Source organism: Argentina silus, assembly GCF_951799395.1.
Source record: "Argentina silus genome assembly, chromosome: 9".
Taxonomy (NCBI): domain Eukaryota; kingdom Metazoa; phylum Chordata; class Actinopteri; order Argentiniformes; family Argentinidae; genus Argentina; species Argentina silus.
In genome coordinates, this window is record NC_139663.1 from 12,857,262 (window position 1) to 12,877,261 (window position 20,000).

Below are 20,000 nucleotides of genomic sequence, written 5' to 3' on the forward strand. Positions count from 1 at the left end.
CCATTCTACTCATTCTAATTCTATGGTTCCAACTCCATTCCTGATCCAATGGGTCCACAGTATTGTGTTCCGTCCCAGAACTAATATACTTAATCCAGATAGAAGACCATGATTGGTTGATTATTATCTATTTATTTAAGGTGTGTTAAACCTACACACCCAGTGGCTCTCCAGCACTGAAGTTGTATGGAACACGTGTGTACCATTGCTCATTCCATTCTATGCATTACATTGACCCCGTCCTCCGATTTCTACCTCCACCAGCCTCCCCTGACTGAGATAATAGACAAAATGAAGACTACATACTGACTATATACTGTATACTGACTATATCTGAGTTGAAACTGCCTCTGGTAAGACTACAAGCCTTGCTGAAATGAATTCATAGGAGTGTATATAAGTTGAGCAGCCCCTGAGGAGACAATATTCTGTTCATAAAACTCATTTTAATGAACTCATAGGAGAATAGGCAGACACAGCAAGACTCGTACGAGAATAAAGGCCACATGGAACATTTGTTTGAATTAAGTCATTAGAGAATAGAATAATACACTACACTCATTTAAATGGAGTCGTACTGTGGGCCTCAGAGAGTCTGTTGGAGCTCATCATGTTCTACAGAGTAGCTCCTGTTCACACACACACACACACACACACACACACACACACACACACACACACACACACACACACACACACACACACACACACACACGTACTAGAGTGCCATCATGTTGAGAGGAGAAGAGGCCTGTAGATCATCAACAGCTGGCCTGAGTAAAAGTTTTTTTCATGAATCATCTCAAGAGAGAAAGAGATCTCGGTTGGATGAAATGAGTACACGCACAAGCACACACATATACACACACACACACACACACACACACACACACACACACACACACACACACACACACACACACACACACACACACACCACGCCAATGAACTGGACGTTGATAACCCACTGATGCGAAGGGGGAAATAACTGTAAATAACACTCATCTGTGGAAAGAACAAAAAAACTTTCACTCCTTATATGGTCAAACGGCATGTTGTAGGATTATGGCTGTTTAGTCAGTTTACTGTGCTCCAATAAGCAATGGTTTACATAGTCTTACCCAACCCTATCCCGTTTACTGTGATATACCCGTCCTTGCATAACCACTCCATCCTCCCTCTCTCTTGTTGTGTCAATCACTCTTTATACAAATGTTGTTTTGCTCTCCCAGTCTCCTATAGGGAAAGTAGGTTAGCATTTCTCCCTCCCTCTCTCTCTCTCTCTTTTTCTCTCTTTATCCTCTCTCTCCGTCCTTGTCCTCTTCCATTTCATGCTCTCGTTTTCTAAATCTCTTCTGTTAAATCCCTCTAAATTCTATGTCCTCGTCTGGAGAGTTACTGTGTACCACTGATGCAGGTGAGACGCAGAGCCTGTTTTTTCTCTTTCTCTCCCTCTCCCTCTCCCTCTGTGCCCCCCTCTCTCCCTCTTTCTCTATCTACAACAATCTATCTATCATCCTCTTGTTCTTGCTCATTCTGTTCCTCAATCGAACCTCTCTCTATCTAAACCTACAAACAAGGTCAAGGAACAACAACAACAACAACAACAACAACAACAACAACAACACACACAACACTAAACAAGGTCTCACAGCTAATCCAAACTGCACATGGAGTCTAATTTCTGTGAACGAAAATAAACATGAAAAAACAAGAGGAGAGGCAGAAAGAGAGGAGGAAAAAGAAAAAGGAAGGAAGGAAATGAGTGGACGAGAGGCTAAAAGAGAGGAGGAAGGAAAATGGTAGAGGGAGGAAGTGAAAAGAAGAAAAGCAGAGCAGAGGAGAGTGAGAAGGAGAAAGAGGTGTGAATGGAAATGAAAGAGAAGCAGAGCTGAGACAGAGTGAGAATAGGTGATATATTATAACAGGTCTGGCTGCTGGTCAGTGGTCTGGTCAGTTGTCTGGTCAGTGGTCCAGTCTCTGGTCAGTGGTCTGGTCAGTTGTCTGGTCAGTGGTCCAGTCTCTGGTCAGTGGTCTGGTCAGTTGTCTGGTCAGTAGTCCAGTCTCTGGTCAGTGGTCTGGTCAGTGGTCTGGTCAGTGTTCCAGTCTCTGGTCAGTGGTCTGGTCAGTGGTCTGGTCAGTAGTCCAGTCTCTGGTCAGTGGTCTGGTCTCTGAGGTGCTGAGTGGAGCAGGCCACCCTGGCAGTCGGGCCCAGTGAGGGTCTCTGTGGTCTCTGTGGCCCAGTGTGGGTCTCTGTGGGCCAGTGTGGGTCTCTGTGGCCCAGTGTGGGTCTCTGTGGGCCAGTGTGGGTCTCTGTGGCCCAGTGTGGGTCTCTGTGGCCCAGTGCAGATCTCTGACCCAGTGTGGGTGTCTGTGGTCTCTGTGGCCCAGTGTGGGCAGTGTCCACCAGACAAAACATACGCACACACACACACACACACACACACACACACACACACACACACACACACACACACACACACTACCACAAAAGCATGTATAGTACTGTATAGGCTCCACGTCCAATCAGGTTGATGAAACAACATCCTCAGGCGAACCAGGCTAGTACTACATGGAGCGTACTGAGCCATAATGTAGACACCCTCACAAAGAGAGGAGCGAGAGAGAGAGAGAGAGAGAGAGAGCACAGAGGGCACAGAAGAAAGAGAATGAGAGAAGAAGAAGAAAAGATATAGAAAGGAAGATAGAGGGAGAACACAATCTGTTTGTTCAGATCGGTGCTCAGTGAAGTGATTGGGATCAGTCAGATCATGGCTGAGATAGTGTTCAGAGAAAGAGGAGAGGAGAGGAGAGGAGAGGAGAGGAGAGGAGAGGAGAGGAGAGGAGAGGAGAGGAAAGGAAAGGAGCGGACAGGGACTGTGGAGACAGCTGTAAATTCAGTTGGATACAGCGCCACACTGCTAGCTATTTGTGTACAGTACCATGGTAACCACTTCAGGGTGCTGTGAAGAGAAAAACATATTTCTTTCCTCCTTGTCTCCTTCCATTAGTTCAATCTTTCTATTTCTTGGAGAACAATCTATAGTGTTCACCTCAACCTCTCTAGACCTACTGCTTTCTTCTCTAAGGCCTGAGGAAGTCAAACTACAGACTCCTACATTAGTGGAGGCTGGTGGAGGTAGTGTTTAATACTTACCTTATTCCATTCCATGCATTACAATGAGCCGTCCTTTGATTTCTACCTCCCCCAGCCTCCCCTGTCCCACACTATCCAACCATCTCTCCCACTCCCATCTACAACTCCACCATGTCTGTTTGGACCTATAGTTCCTCTCAGTTTCTAAATCCACTCCCCTTATCAACTTTTAAACACATTTAAACTCTTTCTAACCTCATTCTCTTACTCCCCCCCCCCTCTCTCTCTTACCCCCCCTCTCTCTTACTCGCCCCCCCCCCCCCCCCCCCTCAATTCAATTCAACATGCTTTATTAGCACAATAAGACATTATAATAAGAACATAAAATAAATGTTGACAAAATATAAATAACATGGCTATCTCTCTCCTCTGTGTGTGTGTGTGTGTGTGTGTGCGTGTGTGTGTGTGTGTGTGTGCGTGTGTGTGTGTGTGTGCATGAATGCGTGTGCGTGTGTGTGTGTGCGTGTGTGTGTGTGTAGTCATATGGTTAGGACACTTGTCTTTTTTGATGTCCACAACACACACTCATTAGAGGAAGCGATGCCATGCCTTCCCCTGGGTGAGAGAGGAAGTGGAGTTCAGTTGGTCCCCTAGGTAACACATGAGGGGACTTCATGTCAACACTAAAACCATGATGCTCTCTGAGTACTGTCTGAGGACCTACAGTACAGTAGTGTGTCTGATATAGAAAGAGCACCACGCGAGAAGGGGGAGGTGAGGAGGGGTGGGAGGAAGAGGTGAGGGGGGTGAGGAGAGGGTGAGGAGAGGGTGAGATGGGTAAAGAGGGGGGGTGAGGAGGGGGGATGAGAGAGCTGAGAGGGTGAGGAGGGTAAGGAGGGGTGAGAGGAAGGGGTGAGGAGGGGTGAAGAGAGAGTGAGGAGGGGGGATGTGAGAGCTGGAAGGGTGAGGAGGGGGTGGGGAGGGGAGGGGTAGCATCTCATATCATTGGATTTTATGTCCCATGCACCAACCTCACCAAGTCAATTTCCTGTATGTGCAAATATACTCTGCCAAATAAAAGAATTCTGATTCTGATTCTGATTTCACATCAACTTCTTCTCATGCCTAGGCGTCATAGAGGGGACTGGGGGCAATTGTGAGATGTTTGACAATTAAGTCTATTACTCAGAGACCACTCAGCCTAGACCAGTCATTTCATATCAGAAACTTACCATGAGTGGGGGCAATTGTAACAGTACGTAGGGGCAAATGTAACACCTTAAAAAACAAACAAAAAAAACCCCACTGAAGTCCCAACAAAATGCAGAAGACAAAATAAACACACACTAATGCTCCATTAATGCCTTTAATGACTCCCTCCAGGATTTCAAATGTTGTTTCAATGTTTTTTTTTGTGATACAATGTTAATTTCACTTATAGCAATACAATGTACTTTGTGCTCAGTTCTAACAAGATTAATGACTTTCTCTTGTGTTGCAGCACTACATTGCACGGAGTAGGCCTACTAGACAACTTGACTCCACTGTTGTGTAAAACACTGGGACATAGTTTTGGTCTTTAGCTGATATTTTTGTAGGCAAATAACAGGGGAAAAAAAGTTTGTTGATGTGTTGTTTGATTGGACTGGATAACACGATAACAGTGCAGTAAGCCCTTTCTTGATTGGACCCTTTTATGCTGTAAAACTACGGGATTGGTTAAAAAAGTTTGGATTCATAGACATTAAAGATAGCAAAAGAAAAATACTTTTTTTTTCATTCATAGAGTAAACCTAACTGTGCATGTGCTGACTGAGTTGCATCTCTCTAACTTGTTTCTGATTGGAGAAAAGCAGCGTGTTACAACTGACCCCTGTAACATTTGTCCCCAGTCTCCCCTACTGTAGTTACAGTACTCAACCAAATCACCACATGTGACAAACCCAGCCACACAGTGAATCATTCACGTCTCAGAAAGTATAAACAGTCAAACCCTTGCTTTCATCCACCCCTGCGGGTCTCAGCCAATGATTCAGAGAGTACGTTAGAGGAAGTGATGTCATGCCTTTCCCCTGGGTGAGAGAGGAAGTGGAGTTCAGTTGGTCCCCTAGGTAACACATGAGGGGGCTTCATGTCAACACTAAAACCATGACGCTCCTCGAGGACTCTCTGAGGACCTACAGTACAGTAGCATGTCGATGTGGTTCGTCAGATTCAATGGAGACGATCATTATGATGACCGCAGTAGATCATTAGCATCTCAGAGTGTATAAACAGTCAGACCATCCACCCTGCGGGGTCAGCCAGTGATTCAGACAGTTCAGCAGTCACTCCCTCAAACTCAACTCGCAGCCTTCGAGCAACAGGAAACGGAGAAGAAACACCAAACATTACTGTTTTAATTGGCACGGTCTCTGCGCCAATTAGCGAGCTAGCGCGCAAGCTGCTGTGTTTTCTGTCAGCCCTGAGACGGGAGGTGTTAATTGCGAGGCAAGACGCAGAGGGTGAAGAACGGCTGAGGAGGGGTGAGGAAGGGTGAGGAACGGGTGAGGAGGGGTGAGGAACGGTGAGATGACAAAGTCATCTGACAGGCCGTGGGACATCTTTCAAGAAAGGTGTTGGTCTTCAAGTTGGTGCAAGTGTACAAGGCCTTGCCTCGACTTGCTTGATCTATTCATCATCATAGTAAGGGAATTCTGTAGATCAGTGGAGGCTGGTGGAGGTAGAAATTGGAAGACAGGCTCATTGTAATGCATGGAATGGAATGAGGAATAGTATCAAACACGTGTGTGTGTGTGTGTGTGTGTGTGTGTGTGTGTGTGTGTGTGTGTGTGTGTGAATAGGTGGTGGTGTAGTAATATCAAAGGCAGATTTCCAGTATTACAACTGGAGCTGATATTCTTCAGGTTCTTCAGACTCAGACTCATCACATTGTCCTCTCCTGTCCAATCCTCTTAGATCAGGGAGGAGAAAAGGAGATGAGGATGACTTGCATCTGTAGTACTGTAATAGGATTCACTCTGTGGTTCAGTGTTTTCCCCCTGAGACTGATCTGTAGGGGCAGGTTCAATAGAGAACTGTCTCTTACAGACTTAGAGAGAGAGCACAGGTTAATCAGATGGTGAACACAGGTTAATCAGATGGTGAACACAGGTTAATCAGATGATTCATGTCTTTATCCATATTCAGATTAGAAGGAATTAAAATGGGTCTCCTGGGGACGCATCTACAACACACACTCTTTGTCTCTCTCACACACACACACACACACACACACACACACACACACACACACACACACACACACACACACACACACACACACATTCTGACACATCAACTGTCAGATCGAATCTACTGCAAGGCATTTTAATTCATCATGGAATTAACTGACTTGTGAGCACCATTAGAGCTGCTTCTCAGATGCCCCAAGAATGAACCAAACTCAAGTGTGTGTGTGTGTGTGTGTGTGTGTGTGTGTGTGTGTGTGTGTGTGTGTGTGTGTGTGTGTGTGTGCGCGTGCGTGCGTGTGTGTGTATGCGTATGCGTATGCAGTCTAAGTCCAAAGTTACTGCAAATGCAGTAAATGCCTTGGGGTAAGAACAGACAGTATCCTACCGGATAGAATTCATTAATATTAACTAAATGCAGCTGGCATTTTAAAGTTCACTTGTTTTCTGGAATAATTTCATTGACAGACACACACACAGAGGAAGAAAGAGAGAAAGAGATAGACAGAGAGGGAGAGACAAGGAGAGAGAGTCCAGATGATGAACGTAAACACCATGGTGTGTGTGACCTTTGACCTCCTGTAGGGATGCAGGTCAAGTCTGCAGCTGTGGCTAGACAGTATATGGTTTCCGTTGAAGGTGACGTCATCCTCTCGCGTTCTCGCCGTTGTTTATAGCAACCATGGCAGAGCTTTTTGCTCATTGCTAATGTCTATGCTAGTTAGCTTTAGCCACCGTAGCCCTAGCTGATGTCGACAGCGACAGGGTTTTCTGTCTACTTTGACTAGGGCTGCGGTGGCTAGTTACAAGCATAGACACGGAATACATACATTTTAAAAACTAGGATATATAGCAGCGGGAGTACAGAGAAAAGTCCATGTTGGTGACACCAACTGTACCTCCTAATCACGATCCTGCTATACCTCACACTCCCTAAACATGCTTGAGCAGCGGAGGCTGGTGGAGGAAGAAATCACGTGTTTGATACCATTCCTCATTCCATTCCATGCATTACAATGAGGTCATCCTCCCATTCTACCTCCACCAGCCTCCACTACGCCTGAGTAAACAGCTGAAACCAATCACAATAAGGTCAACGTAGAAGAAGCAATCTGTCAATGCAAATGCGAAACGTGTGGATCGTTCATTTGCACAATATGAAATTAAAAAAAATCAAGATTCATATCGAAGGTCGGTCAGGGTCATTCAAGCGTGCGATTTCTCTATGCTAGCCAATGTGTGCAGTATACTGCAACAAGATCTATTAGAGAGTCAAACAAAAACAATCTACCTGTCATTTATACCTCCCAAAGCCCACTGAACACCAACACTAACCTAACATCCACACCGACACCATTCCCTCAGCTTTAGACGTCCATCAGGAGTTGGGGCCAAACTTTCAGCACCTATTAGGATGTTACAGATCACAGACCTGGGCTGAGAAGTGTGACCTTATCACCGGGCAGGCTCCTAATGTTGCTGTCAGAACCCTCAGACACATTAGTGGACAGAACAGACACCCACAGGGCCGGTTGAACACATTAACGATGCAGTGGTCTGGGGGAGAGGGGTCTCTCTCTCTCTCTCTCTCTCTCTCTCTCTGTCTCTCTCACTCTCTCTCTCTTGCATGCACGCACAGTAAACAACGCACACACGCACGCACGCACGCACGCACGCACGCACGCACGCACGCACGCACGCACGCACGCACGCACGCACGCACACTGTGGTGAGAGGAGATTAAGTCCTCAACTCATTCTGTGTAGATCGGACAGCAAGCGGGGGATCAGACACTAATACAGAACTGAGACTTCAAAGGATGACTGATGACTTTAATTAGGAACGAGGGGACTCCTGGGGGATGTTTGAGAGCCTCCCACTGTTCCTGGAGGACTATGACACTGACTCCAATACAATGGTGAACAAATGGAGACTAGAGAGACTAAGGAAAATAAGATCTGACTCTGAGTCTGTTTAAAAGGGATCAAATGCGGATCAAAAAACCTTCTTTCAGCACTTTAACATTCTGTACTTTATTACCACAGGTGCAGGTCCACGTTCCACAGGGGAAGTCACTGATAATCCTGCCTACTGGTTGGTTACACATTGGACTCCTTGTCAGTTCAGATTAGCGCATGTTCTGGATGTGTTCTGATGCACTCTGATGAGGCTTGACCCAGGTCACAAGTTAGTCTGAAGAACTTTTTAGCCAGGTCAGCTTTTGTAGTGTGATGTGATGATTTAGACCAGGTCCTGAAGACTCATGTGTTTAGACCAAGTAAGGTCCTGAAGACTAATGTGTTTAGACCAGGTAAGGTCCTGAAGTCTAATGTGTTTGGACCAGGAAAGGTCATGAAGTCTTATGTATTTGGACCAGGTAAGGCCAGGTATGGGCCAGCGTGCTAGCACCCTTCCTGTCAGGTGCGGCACAAAAGGCCTATCAGGATCTGACGCACTACGAGGAGCTGAAAAAGGAGATCCTGCGCTGGTGTGGTTTCATGATTGGGTGTATGATGCTACAATGTCCCCCTGATCGCAAATGCACGATCTGATTAGGCTGGCCAAGAGCTGGCTAATTGCTGCGCCACAGACTGTCACGGACATTAAAAAAGTGGTCATGGACAAGTTTCTACGCTCTCTCCTGTACAAAGCTAAAAAGTTAGCAAGCCAAGCCAACCCGCAGAGCGCGGATCAGCTGGTGGAACTGGTGGAAGGTCAACAGGTGGCTTTGGAGGTCCAGCGCAGTCGACGACCACTGAAGGCGGAACCCACCACTCGCCTAAAGGAGCGGAAAAGGATGGAGGATCACGCCTAGACCGCAGCCAAGGATGGAGGGATACCAAAAGCCAGCTCCCTGAGATGACGGCCCTTCCTGAACAAGGACAGCAGGAAGTGCTACAAGTGTGGCGAGCTGGGACCGCCTGGACCTGTCCATCGCCTGGACCTGTCTGAGCTGCGATGTACAGATGCCTTCGGCCTCAGCCAGTGAGGTAGCCACCTGTGGACCAGTGGGAGTCATCCCGAACCTGGGCCAGTATGTCTGGAGACGGGGGTACCGAGGGAACTGAGGGAACCCAAAGGGAGGAGGAAGCCAGAGAGGCGTGAGAGCTGCAAGAAGGAGTGTGGTTTACAGGAAGTGGACCACCAGGCGTCAACCGACCCCCGCTCTGAGAGTGACTCGGGGGGAAGCAAGACGGGAGGAAGGTGAGGCGAGTCTGGGCGACCTATTCCTGATTCACCATGAGGAGGCGCCAGAGCCCGCCTCACTAACGGGCCGGTTCGGGACGGCCCAACTGGAGGATCCCAACCTGGCCAGTGCTCTCCAGCAGGTGACCGTGGTGGATGGGAAGCCCATGGAGGGGGTAAGACAGATCACATACCCCCATTTTGCCATGAAGAATACATTGTTGTATCAGGTTGTGAAGAAGAACAACGGATGTGTGGAGTTGTTGTTGGTGCCCATCCCTTTGTGCAATCTGTCCTGCAGTTGATGCACTCCCACCTTCTTGGGTCTCACCTAGGGGTGGAGAAGACCTTAGACTGGATCAAGACCTGATTCTACTGGCCTGGTGTGAAGAGAGCAGTGGAAGATTACTGCCACAGTTGCCTGGAGTGCCAGCAGGTGGCGCCAAAACGACACTTCCACAGCCTCTTAATTCCCCTACCCGTTATTTCAGTTCCTTTCAGCAGGATCGCAATGGACCTGGTGAGACCGCTACCCAAGAGCACCCGAGGGCACCAATACATCCTGGTAATACTGGATTATGCCACCAGGTACCCAGAAGCCATTCCCCTGTGTACCATGGCTACCAAAGGAATCACACGTGAGTTGCTGTTCTCCCCTACCTGATGTTTTCGATCTGAGAAGTGCCCCAAGCATCCACAGGGTTCTCCCCCTTAGAACTCCTGTACAGGAGACGACCCAGAGGCCTGCTGGACGTGGCTAAAGAAGCCTGGGTACAGCAACCGTCGTTCCTTTGAACCATGGTGGAACACGTGGGGGACAAGTAGCAACTCTGTGGCTCCTGGTATGCCAAACGTGGATCTACAACAGAGGGGCGAAACGGCGAGACTTCCAGCCTGGAGACAAGGTGTTGGTGCTGGTCCCCACAACAGTATAAGTTTCTGGCCCAATGGAACGGGCCATGCGAAGTGCTTGAGAAGGTGGGTGAAATTAATTACAGGGTCCGATAGCCGGGACATAGGCGCCATGTGAACCCATTAAGAAATGGAATGCACGTGATGTACTCTGCTCTATTCCTCCAAAGAAGGCTACCACCGAGACCAGGCATGTGGAGGTGCCACTGGGGGAACAGCTGAGCCCAGCCCAGAAGCAGAAGTTGAAGGAGTTGGTCGGCCGAAACCAGGACGTGTTCTCCAGTGAACCGGGACACACCGATCTGGTACAGCACAGCGTCATCACCGAGCCTGGGAAAAAGGTGAAGTTGAGACTCTACCGTATACCGGAAGCAAGGAGAGATGCCGAGATGTTCCTCATCATCATTCATTTAGTCTGTATGTTTCCCCAGTGTCGTTGCCAGTTTGTCTTTGTACCATGAGTCAAGCGTTCCAGCGTTCATTTCAAGTGTTTAGTATTCCTGGTTTTTGATCTTTGTTATTATTCCGACTTTGCCTTTTGCCTGCCCCTTTTTGGATTATCTGCCTGTATTTTTGAATTGCATACTCGTGTACCGAATCTACTTTGTCTTCTCCTTTCCTGGATTACCTGCCTGTATTTTTGAATTGCCTACCCGTGTACCGAACCCAACTTTGCCTACTCCCTTTCTGGATTATCTGTCTCTCCACCATTGTCTACCTGTGTATCGAATTCTTTGCTGAATTAAAAGGATTACTCTTTTGGATTAAGCTTTTGTCCCGAGTCGTGCGATTGAGTCCTCCGCCTTGGTGTACTGCATTACAGTGTCTGTGTGATTACCCGCTGTGACCTGGACTGTCAGATTACCCCCACTGTGTAACGAACTGTTTTGACTGAGGACCCGCTTTTGGACTACCCCTGGATAACGGACAAGGGACTTTGAGTAAGGATTGTGGACTTTGAATAGATAGCTGACCGCCCCCGTGGCAAATAAATAAATAACCCAGAATAAACTTCCCAATTGCATTAAAATTGTACTTTGTGTGTGTGTTTGTTATCAAACTTGGTGGCGTGGAAACCCCACACCCTTCAGCCTGCTACAATAGAAAAGCATTGCCATGACTACCACACCTTTTTTTTTTAAGCCAAGTCATATGTTTGTGGTTTCAGTATTATGCAGTTTGATGTGGTTGTTTCAGCCAGATCACCAGATACCAGTTAGTTTACTGTGGTCTAGTTGTGGTCATGTGTGGTTAAGCCAGTCAGTCAGGTTCAGTCTATTTTGGTCTGGTTGTGGTTGTTCTAGCCAGATCACCAGATAGGGTTTATCTGTGGTCTGGTTGTGATGCCAGCCAGCCAGGTTTGGTCTGTGTTCAGTGCCAATGCCAGGTGTTCCATGTTTCACGCTCCCTGATTCCCTCTCACGCTGGGGGCTTCACAGCACACACGCGCGTGCGGGCACACACACACACACACACACACACACACACACACACACACACACACACACACACACACACACACACACACACACACACCCTCCCTCTCACACAGCCCTGCTGCCTTTCCATCCACATTACCGTCACTGTTTCTTTGTGTCTGTTCATTGTCTCCTTCAGTGTAGCGTTCTATCTCCATTAGATAAGTGTCTACTGTCTATATCACTCAGCCTCTACAACTTTCCTCTGTTTCCATGTCATCTCTTCTCACTCTCTCGCCATCTTCCCCTGACTCTTGTCTGTTTCCATTACATCTCTACATTGTGTGGAGTCTATCTTTTATCTATCTCTATTTCTGTCACGCACACACGCACACACACACACACACACAGGCCTGAGCTCTCTCCTCCTGGTCTGATATACACACACACACACACACACACACACACACACTTTTTCAGTGACAGGCTCTGTAAGGGATGGAAGGGGCTCCACGCAGCTTACCAAGCTGTTCACCCTGTCTGTCATAGGGCAGAAGGAGACTGGAAATGACAGACAAGACTCAAGATTCAGACAAATAGGAATATACAGAACACACATACACACACACACACACACACACACACACACACACACACACACACACACACACACACACACACACACACACACATGCCACAAACAGCCACAAACAGCATACAGTACATGCAAAACCACTTAAACACCCCCCCCATCTCAGACATGCCCTTACCCTAACCTGCTCAGAATCACACATGCTCTATAGCTCTCATGCTCACACTTTCACAAGTTCTCACCTTTAACCGGAGCTCTCACAAACACACAAACACACACACACACACACACACACACACACACACACACACACACACACACACACACACAGCAGCGCTGCATAAACAACCATGCTCTTACCGTGAAGGTGGGGATGGCTGTGACCAGGGAGTAGACCAGCACCGGGGGGATCTTGCTGGTCTCATCCGGACCAGGGTACGGCTTGGAGAACGTCTTGTCGTAACAGAAGAACCCCTGGACGTGGACGGGGAACGTGTCTGTGTACTCAAAGTAGTACGCCAGGAGAACCGTTCCGGCCATGATCACCAGCTGGAAATAGAACATGGTCCCCACGTTAGGCAAGGAGAAGAGAAGGAGGAGGCAGAGGAGGAAGAAGAGGAGGAGGAGGAGGAGGAGGAGAGGAAGGAGGGAGAGTCAAGTCCCGGTCTCCCTCGTCCACAGAGAGAGGCATAGGAGAAAGGGTGTGAGAGAGGTCCAGCGCAGAAATCAAGAGGGAGCGAGCTACTACTGTCAAGTCTGGCCAGATCAGTGTGAGAGAGAGAGAGAGAGAGAGGGGGGGGGAGAGAGAGGGAGGAAGGGGGAGGGGGAGAGAGTGGGAAAAGGATAGAAAGAGAGAGAAAGAGCAGAGGGGCAGAGAGAGAAGGAGAGAAGTGTTTCTCATCCGGAGATGAAATGATGGAATAAAGAAAAGAAAGGGGGGTTCTGCTGCACCATGAGGAGAAAACAAAGAATGGCAGAGAGAGAGAGAGAGAGGGAGGGAGGGAGGGAGGGAGGGAGGGAGAAAGGCGTGTGTGTGAGGGGGGGGAACCGACCGCTAGCATTTGTTTCTGTGCTGCTGGCGTATAAGAGTCTACTACAGAGGAGCCGTGGGTGTATTTTTGGATGCTGTGTGTGAGGTATGAGTGAGCATGTGCACAGGAGTGCATGAATGCGATCATTAACGTCCTTAAAACAGCTTCGCTGATTGCACTCATATGCCTCACATTTGAAGCTGCATCAAGTTTAAAGTCTAATCCAATGTTGTTCTTATTTTACTTTTCAAACAGTGCTGGGCACATTGGAAAAAAGACATTGGACCTAAATTGCGAATTGTTAAAACACAGTAAAAACATGCCATTTAAAGTCACGTCTCCCTGCAGTATTTTGCACCAAATCTCACTTTCGAATTCACACGTGTTTGATACCATTCTTCATTCCATTCCATGCATTACAATGAGCCCATCCTCTGATTTCTACCTCCACCAGCCTCCACTGTTGTGGTCTCATTTAGCAGGGCAGTGAAGGGTTACTAATCCCCCCTGCCTGCCTCTCTGCAGATCCCCAGAGAAGGAGACTCAGGACAGGATGAGTTGGAGGGCACAAACATGCACGCACGCACGCACGCACGCACGCACGCACGCACGCACGCACGCACGCACACAACAAGGATGCTCAGATATTTATAAACACTGCCAGTTTTTCGGATTTGTTCAGAATTATCTCCTCTCTCTCTGGCCTCCCTTGAGAAAGAGACATGTTTTGCCATGTGCGGTTGTCATGGTGAGGAATATAACTGTAGAGAGACGGGTTCATCATATTCCGAATTTCCATCTCCTCTATACCAGATATGAGATTGTATAAAAACCATTGTGTTCATCTCCTCTGTTCCAGATATGAGACTGTATAATGTGGTCCTCTGTGGCTCAGTTGGTAGAGCATGGCGCTAACAACGCTTAGGTTGTGGGTTTGATTCCTGCTGAGACCAGATATACTGAAATGTATGCACTCACTGCAATGTAAGTCGCTTTGGATAAAAGCGTCAGCTAAATGGCATATATTAAGACTCTTGTAGAATGACCATGGGCATCTCCTGCATTTCTACCCAATTGAACAACTCCTGACACCTCTAACAGGTGATTTAGAGGACAGCAAAGACAATGTAAACATTTACCAGTCTTTTTTTTTTTTTATCAGACATTAAAAAAGTAAGTATATTGATGTAAGATCAAATATCAATAAGATGGTACATATTTTGTGGCACCTTTGATAAAGCATCTGTGTTTCAGGGGAGGCTGGTGGAGGTAGAAAACAGAGGACGGGCTCATTCCATTCTGTGCATTACAATGAACCCATCCTCCAATTTCTACCTCCACCAGCCTCCCCTGTTGTGTTTGTATGCACAAACTGTGAGACCAGTGTGAGTATGATGTTTGAGGAAGCCCATACAGTAGCCTATGTAGTTACTCTACATACCCTATGTAGCTACTCTACCCTATGTAGTTACTCTACATACCCTATGTAGCTACTCCACATACCATTTACATTTACATTTACATTTATGGCATTTAGCAGACGCCTTTATCCAAAGCGACTTACAACAAACACATCTGTCTAAGCAAGTGAATTATCTATCCAACAGTCATCACAAGACAAAGTAATCAATGCTCACACCAGGGGCCGTTGGCAGTCGTAATGCCAGAAGCCAATTATTATTATTATTTTTTCAATTATTTATTAACAGGAGAGAACTTGTACAGGGGGGAAGTGTATCTTCTGTATTTTCTGTTTGTAAAAGTATTGTGTACATAGATTATTTTAATAGGGATAACATTAGTAATAATAGAACAATATGGCAATGTTCAAACAACTTAAGGTGACCCTTTTAGAGGATGTGAATATAAACATGTACATAGTCAAAATGAATGGGAGTTTGAGAACACTATTACCTACCGTTGCATTTCTTGTTGCACTGTGTTACATTTACATTTATGGCATTTAACCTTTATCCAAAGCGACTTACCCTATGTAGCAACTTTACATACCCTATGTAGCAACTCTACCCTATGTAGCTACTCCATATTATATGTAAGTCAAGAATGCAAAGCACTTTGGGTGTCTAGAAAAGCGCTATACTGTATAAATCCAATCAGTTACTGTAATTACCATTAGTGTGATTATCACAAGTATCACCATCATCTGAGGATGTACTGTAAGAACTTGGCTATTGTTTCTGGTGCCCTGTCAGCCGAAATTGGCCGAAGTCGGCCAACCATACAGCTATGTACTGTATTGTAACTAAACCACAGAATATCATTGTGAAGAATCCCAAATGTTTCCCAGAAGCATATGACTCCCCATGCGTGTTAGATACCATTCCTCATTCCGTTCCATGAATTACAATGAGCCCGTCCTCCGATTTCTACCACTACCAGCCTCCCCTGCTCTCCAGGTCTCCAGCTCATGTTAATCACACTGTGTCTCACCGAGCAGACAGCATCCAGCAGTCAGCAGACTCAGGGAGCCGTTTGGAGGAGGAGGAGGAGGAGGAGGAGGACGTGACTCATTATGTTCCCGTTCCATTAGCTTCCATCCTCTAGTAGTCTCTGAGCTAGCATGCTAATGTTGCGTTGGCGCTGGCTTGAATTCTCAGTATAAAATTCAGAGCACGGTTGCTACTGACTACCGAGGTTCAACAGCGGTATGATAAAGGTTTGGTTTCAATAACAGTGGGAGGTCACTGCGGAACCCTTTGACATGTTCAAAATGATTGATAGCAGGGGAGGCTGGTGGAGGTAGAAATGGGAGGACGGCACATTGTAATACATGGAATGGAATGAGGAATGGTATCATGTTTGATACCATTTCTCACTCCATTCCATACATAACAATATACCCGTCCTCCGATTTTTACCTCCACCAGCCTCCCCTGATGGATAGTTTCTTGAGTATCTATATAGTAGTCAGACTATGGCGCGTTGAAGCTAATATTTTAGAGGGGGCACTACAGTACATACGTGTGGAAGGCGGGGGAGGCATAATCTAGAGTCATAATCTCTATGCCTAATTTCATGTCTAAAATAATTTATTTTCTGTTACACTAGGCTTGTTGTTGTTGTTGTTATTGTGCCAGGTTCAGTCATTTAACCTGTGTTGTTCAGGACAACAGATTATTCACACCCTGACACCTTCTCTACCTTCCTCTGATCTCACCTTCTGACAGCACTGACACTAACACTCTCTCTCCCTCGTCTTTCTTCCCCCCCCTCTCTCTCTCCCTCTCTCTCTCTCTCTCTGAGTCTCTCTCTCTCTATCTGTCTCTCTCTCTGAGTCTCCCTCTCTCACTCACTCTCTCTCTCTCTCTGAGTCTCCCTTTCTCTCTCACTCACTCTCTCTCTCTCTCTGAGTCTCCCTCTCTCTATCTCTCTCTGAGTCTCCCTCTCTCTCTCTCTCCCTCTCCCTCTCTCTCTCTGACTAGTCCAGCTGTGCTGCCTCAGGCCTCCTGTGAGCCAATCACAGGTTATTGATTGAAGTCCCACAGCTGTGATTGGACAGGAAATGAAACCCCACAGTGCAACAGAGTCCTGTCCCCTCTCATCACTGGAAGACGTACATATGTTTGAGTATGTCTCAGATAGGGCCTCATAACCTCATCACGAGAGTGTGCTTCGAAATCACCTCTGCTACACTAGATTACAACTGGGAGTCTTAAAAGGAGAACTTGACCCTTGACCTTGCTTGTGGATATAACAGCACCTGATGAGAGAGAGGGAGAGAGCTGTCAAAGCCAGACAAGACAATCCGTTAGCAGTGTGAAGAGGAGTCTTTTCACATCCCTCTCAGGGGAGGCTGGTGGAGGGAGAAATCGAAGGCTGTACAAAATGGTATCAACGTAATGCATGGAATGGAATGCGGAATGGTATCAACGTAATGCATGGAATGGAATGAGGAATGGTATCATTACATGCATCCCATGCATTACAACGAGCCCGCCGTCCGATTTCAGTCTCCACCAGCCTCCACCAGCCTCCACCAGCCTCCCCTGATCTACAGTTAGTTTTCCTGTCACATCGATCAACAATAAACCTTCCTTCACAGTCTGGCGTCAAATACGTTTTAATCACTTCAATTAAAATATCCAAGGCGGCGTATGATACCCTGCCATCTTACACATTCCGTACGACTTCGTAGAACATACCTGACAGGAGATTAGCTCTACTTTAGCATCGACGAGACGCTGAGTGACAGGCCGTTCTGGTTGGGTCTCTATTCTAAGCTCATTATGCTAGCTAAGTGCTAATTGATGTGGAGCTGGCTGTGGACCGCTAACGGAGCTAGCACTCCTTCTATTCTTAGTCACACACACACACACACACACCTCTCTGGGTCGTGCTCAGTGCCCACGGATGCTAGGTTCTCACTTTGTTTGCTTGTGTTGAGATTAACTCTTTTAATTGGCTTTTGGTCATGATTGAAAGGTTTCGAAAGCGCTCGATTTAGAGGTATGTGGCTGTGCTGGTGTCTGGACTATAAAACATTAATCAAACACAACATCACAAACATGTCCTGGCGTAGGTTGTAAAGATGCCTGTTCACATGTGAGCCCCACACAGGTAACACACACTCATCTATAACGAGAGGTATGTGGACCTCACACAGGTAACACAGTGATCTTTACCCAAATCACACCTGGACACATTCTCTCACAATGTAGATTTCTACAGAGAGGCACTGTGCATGGTTGGCACCATCAATGAGTCTCTCCTTAATAAAACCAATTCAATTAAAAAACAAAACAAAAATCCAAGACTAACCTTGGCAGTCATGCTGAAAACAAAGATCCGTACTGAGCACACAGCAGACCTCAGTGACCCTGTTGTTTAAAAAAAAAAAGTTACTCACATTAATTCTAAATGTATTAATATTATTCAAAATGGCACAGGCAGGAGGCCTTTCCTGGTGCCCTTTGCAGACATGACTCCCCCACCTGCTTGCCGATGTCTGACGTTGGAAATGTCACATTGTGTATTCTCCTTCCCTCTCAACGGCTCCCATTTTCATTTCCTGTCTTTATTCATCCTCCTCAAAACACAACCTTTTCTTTTTCTTTCTTAACCCTCTCTGTGGTTCACCCCCTCAATGTTTTTCCTCCTTCATCCCCCTCTCTACCCTCGAGCTCTCCTCTCAGATAATTCTCCTTCATCCCCCTCTCCTCTCCTCCTCCATCCCCCTCTCTTCCCCTCCTCCATCCCCCCTTCCCTCCTTTGTTCTCTGCCTGTGGTTCTCCTCCAAAAATTCAGTTTCTCCTCCTAGCCTCAGCCCTTCATCCCTCATTCTCCATCTCTCCTCTCCCTCCATCCCTCCATCCCTCTCTCCCTTATCCCCCCCCCCTCCCTCTGCTGTAACATAGAGGGGCTTTAACTCTTGTGAATATTTCATGGTTGTCCCTCTGCACTTCAAGTTCAACGGACGTAACAGATTGTGTCTCACTGTGACTTGTGTAAGACAGAGAGACAGAAAGGACACACACACACACACACACACACACACACACACACACACACACACACACACACACACACACACACACAGGCTTTTCTGAGGGCTCCAACCAAGGAACGCTTCATTAATGGGAATTCACGCTGTTACTGTACAGCTTACCTCTCATTATATACCAGTGTGTGTTACCTGTGTGAAGCTCACCTGCAAGCAAGCTTGTTAACAGCCTACGCCAGGAGATGTTTGTGATGTTGTGTTTGATTAAGGTTTCATAGGGCTTTACATGATGAGAGTATCACCCTCTTTTTATCTCTTTAATTTCTCTCTCTCTCCTTCTGTCCTTCTCACAGAACATGTTATACCCATCTTCCCCTCACTTATTCCTGGCTCTGCTGACTGACTACACACCCCACTGATAGGACAACCATCAATAGACCCCCCAGCAGAGAGAACACGGCGGCAGGAGTAAATCTACATTATCTATAACTCAGTGGACGCTGGTGGAGGTAGAGATCGGAGGACAGGGTCATTGTAATGCATGGAACGGAATGAGGAATGGTATCAAAAAACAAAACCACGTGTTTGATACCATTCCTCATTCCATTCCTTGCATTACAATGAGCCTGTACTCAGTTTTCTACCTCCACCAGCCTCCCCTGGAATACGTCTACACAACCACGGGGCAGGATACTAATAAAACAGGGTCAAGTCTCTCTCACCCTCAACAAACATGTCCCTCTGAGAGCCACAGCCAGATGAAACATTCTCCATATTGTAGTGTCTCTCCCAGAGGGACGTCCGTGTCCCTGGGTACTTTGAAAACCGTGTTCTCTGAAAGAGCAGTTTTGTGTTTTTGTGAGTGGGTGGGTTGAGATGCAGAGCTGGACTGGGGACCTGCATCAAACACATGCTGTCCATTACGGGACGAACCCGACCCGACTACCTCTCCTCCTTCCACTCTGCTGCCATCACACATGCTCCACTGAACCTGGCCGACGTGACAGAACACCTGGGGAGAGGGGGAGGAGAGGGAGGAGGGGAGGGAGGAGAGGGAGGAGGGGAGAGAGAAG

At 47.0% G+C, this 20,000-nt stretch overlaps 1 protein-coding gene across 1 annotated transcript in view; it reads right to left on the minus strand.

Moving 5' to 3' along the window:
- The window catches only part of plppr2a (phospholipid phosphatase related 2a), a gene marked incomplete at its 3' end in the record, with an annotated part of 36,375 nt that overhangs the window by 8,940 nt on the left and 7,435 nt on the right, over positions 1 to 20,000 (minus strand). Inside the window, exon 2 of the mRNA XM_083677968.1 lies at positions 12,796 to 12,984. Within this exon, the coding sequence (XP_083534094.1) occupies positions 12,796 to 12,984 (189 nt within the window). The remainder of the gene's footprint in view (positions 1 to 12,795; positions 12,985 to 20,000) is intronic.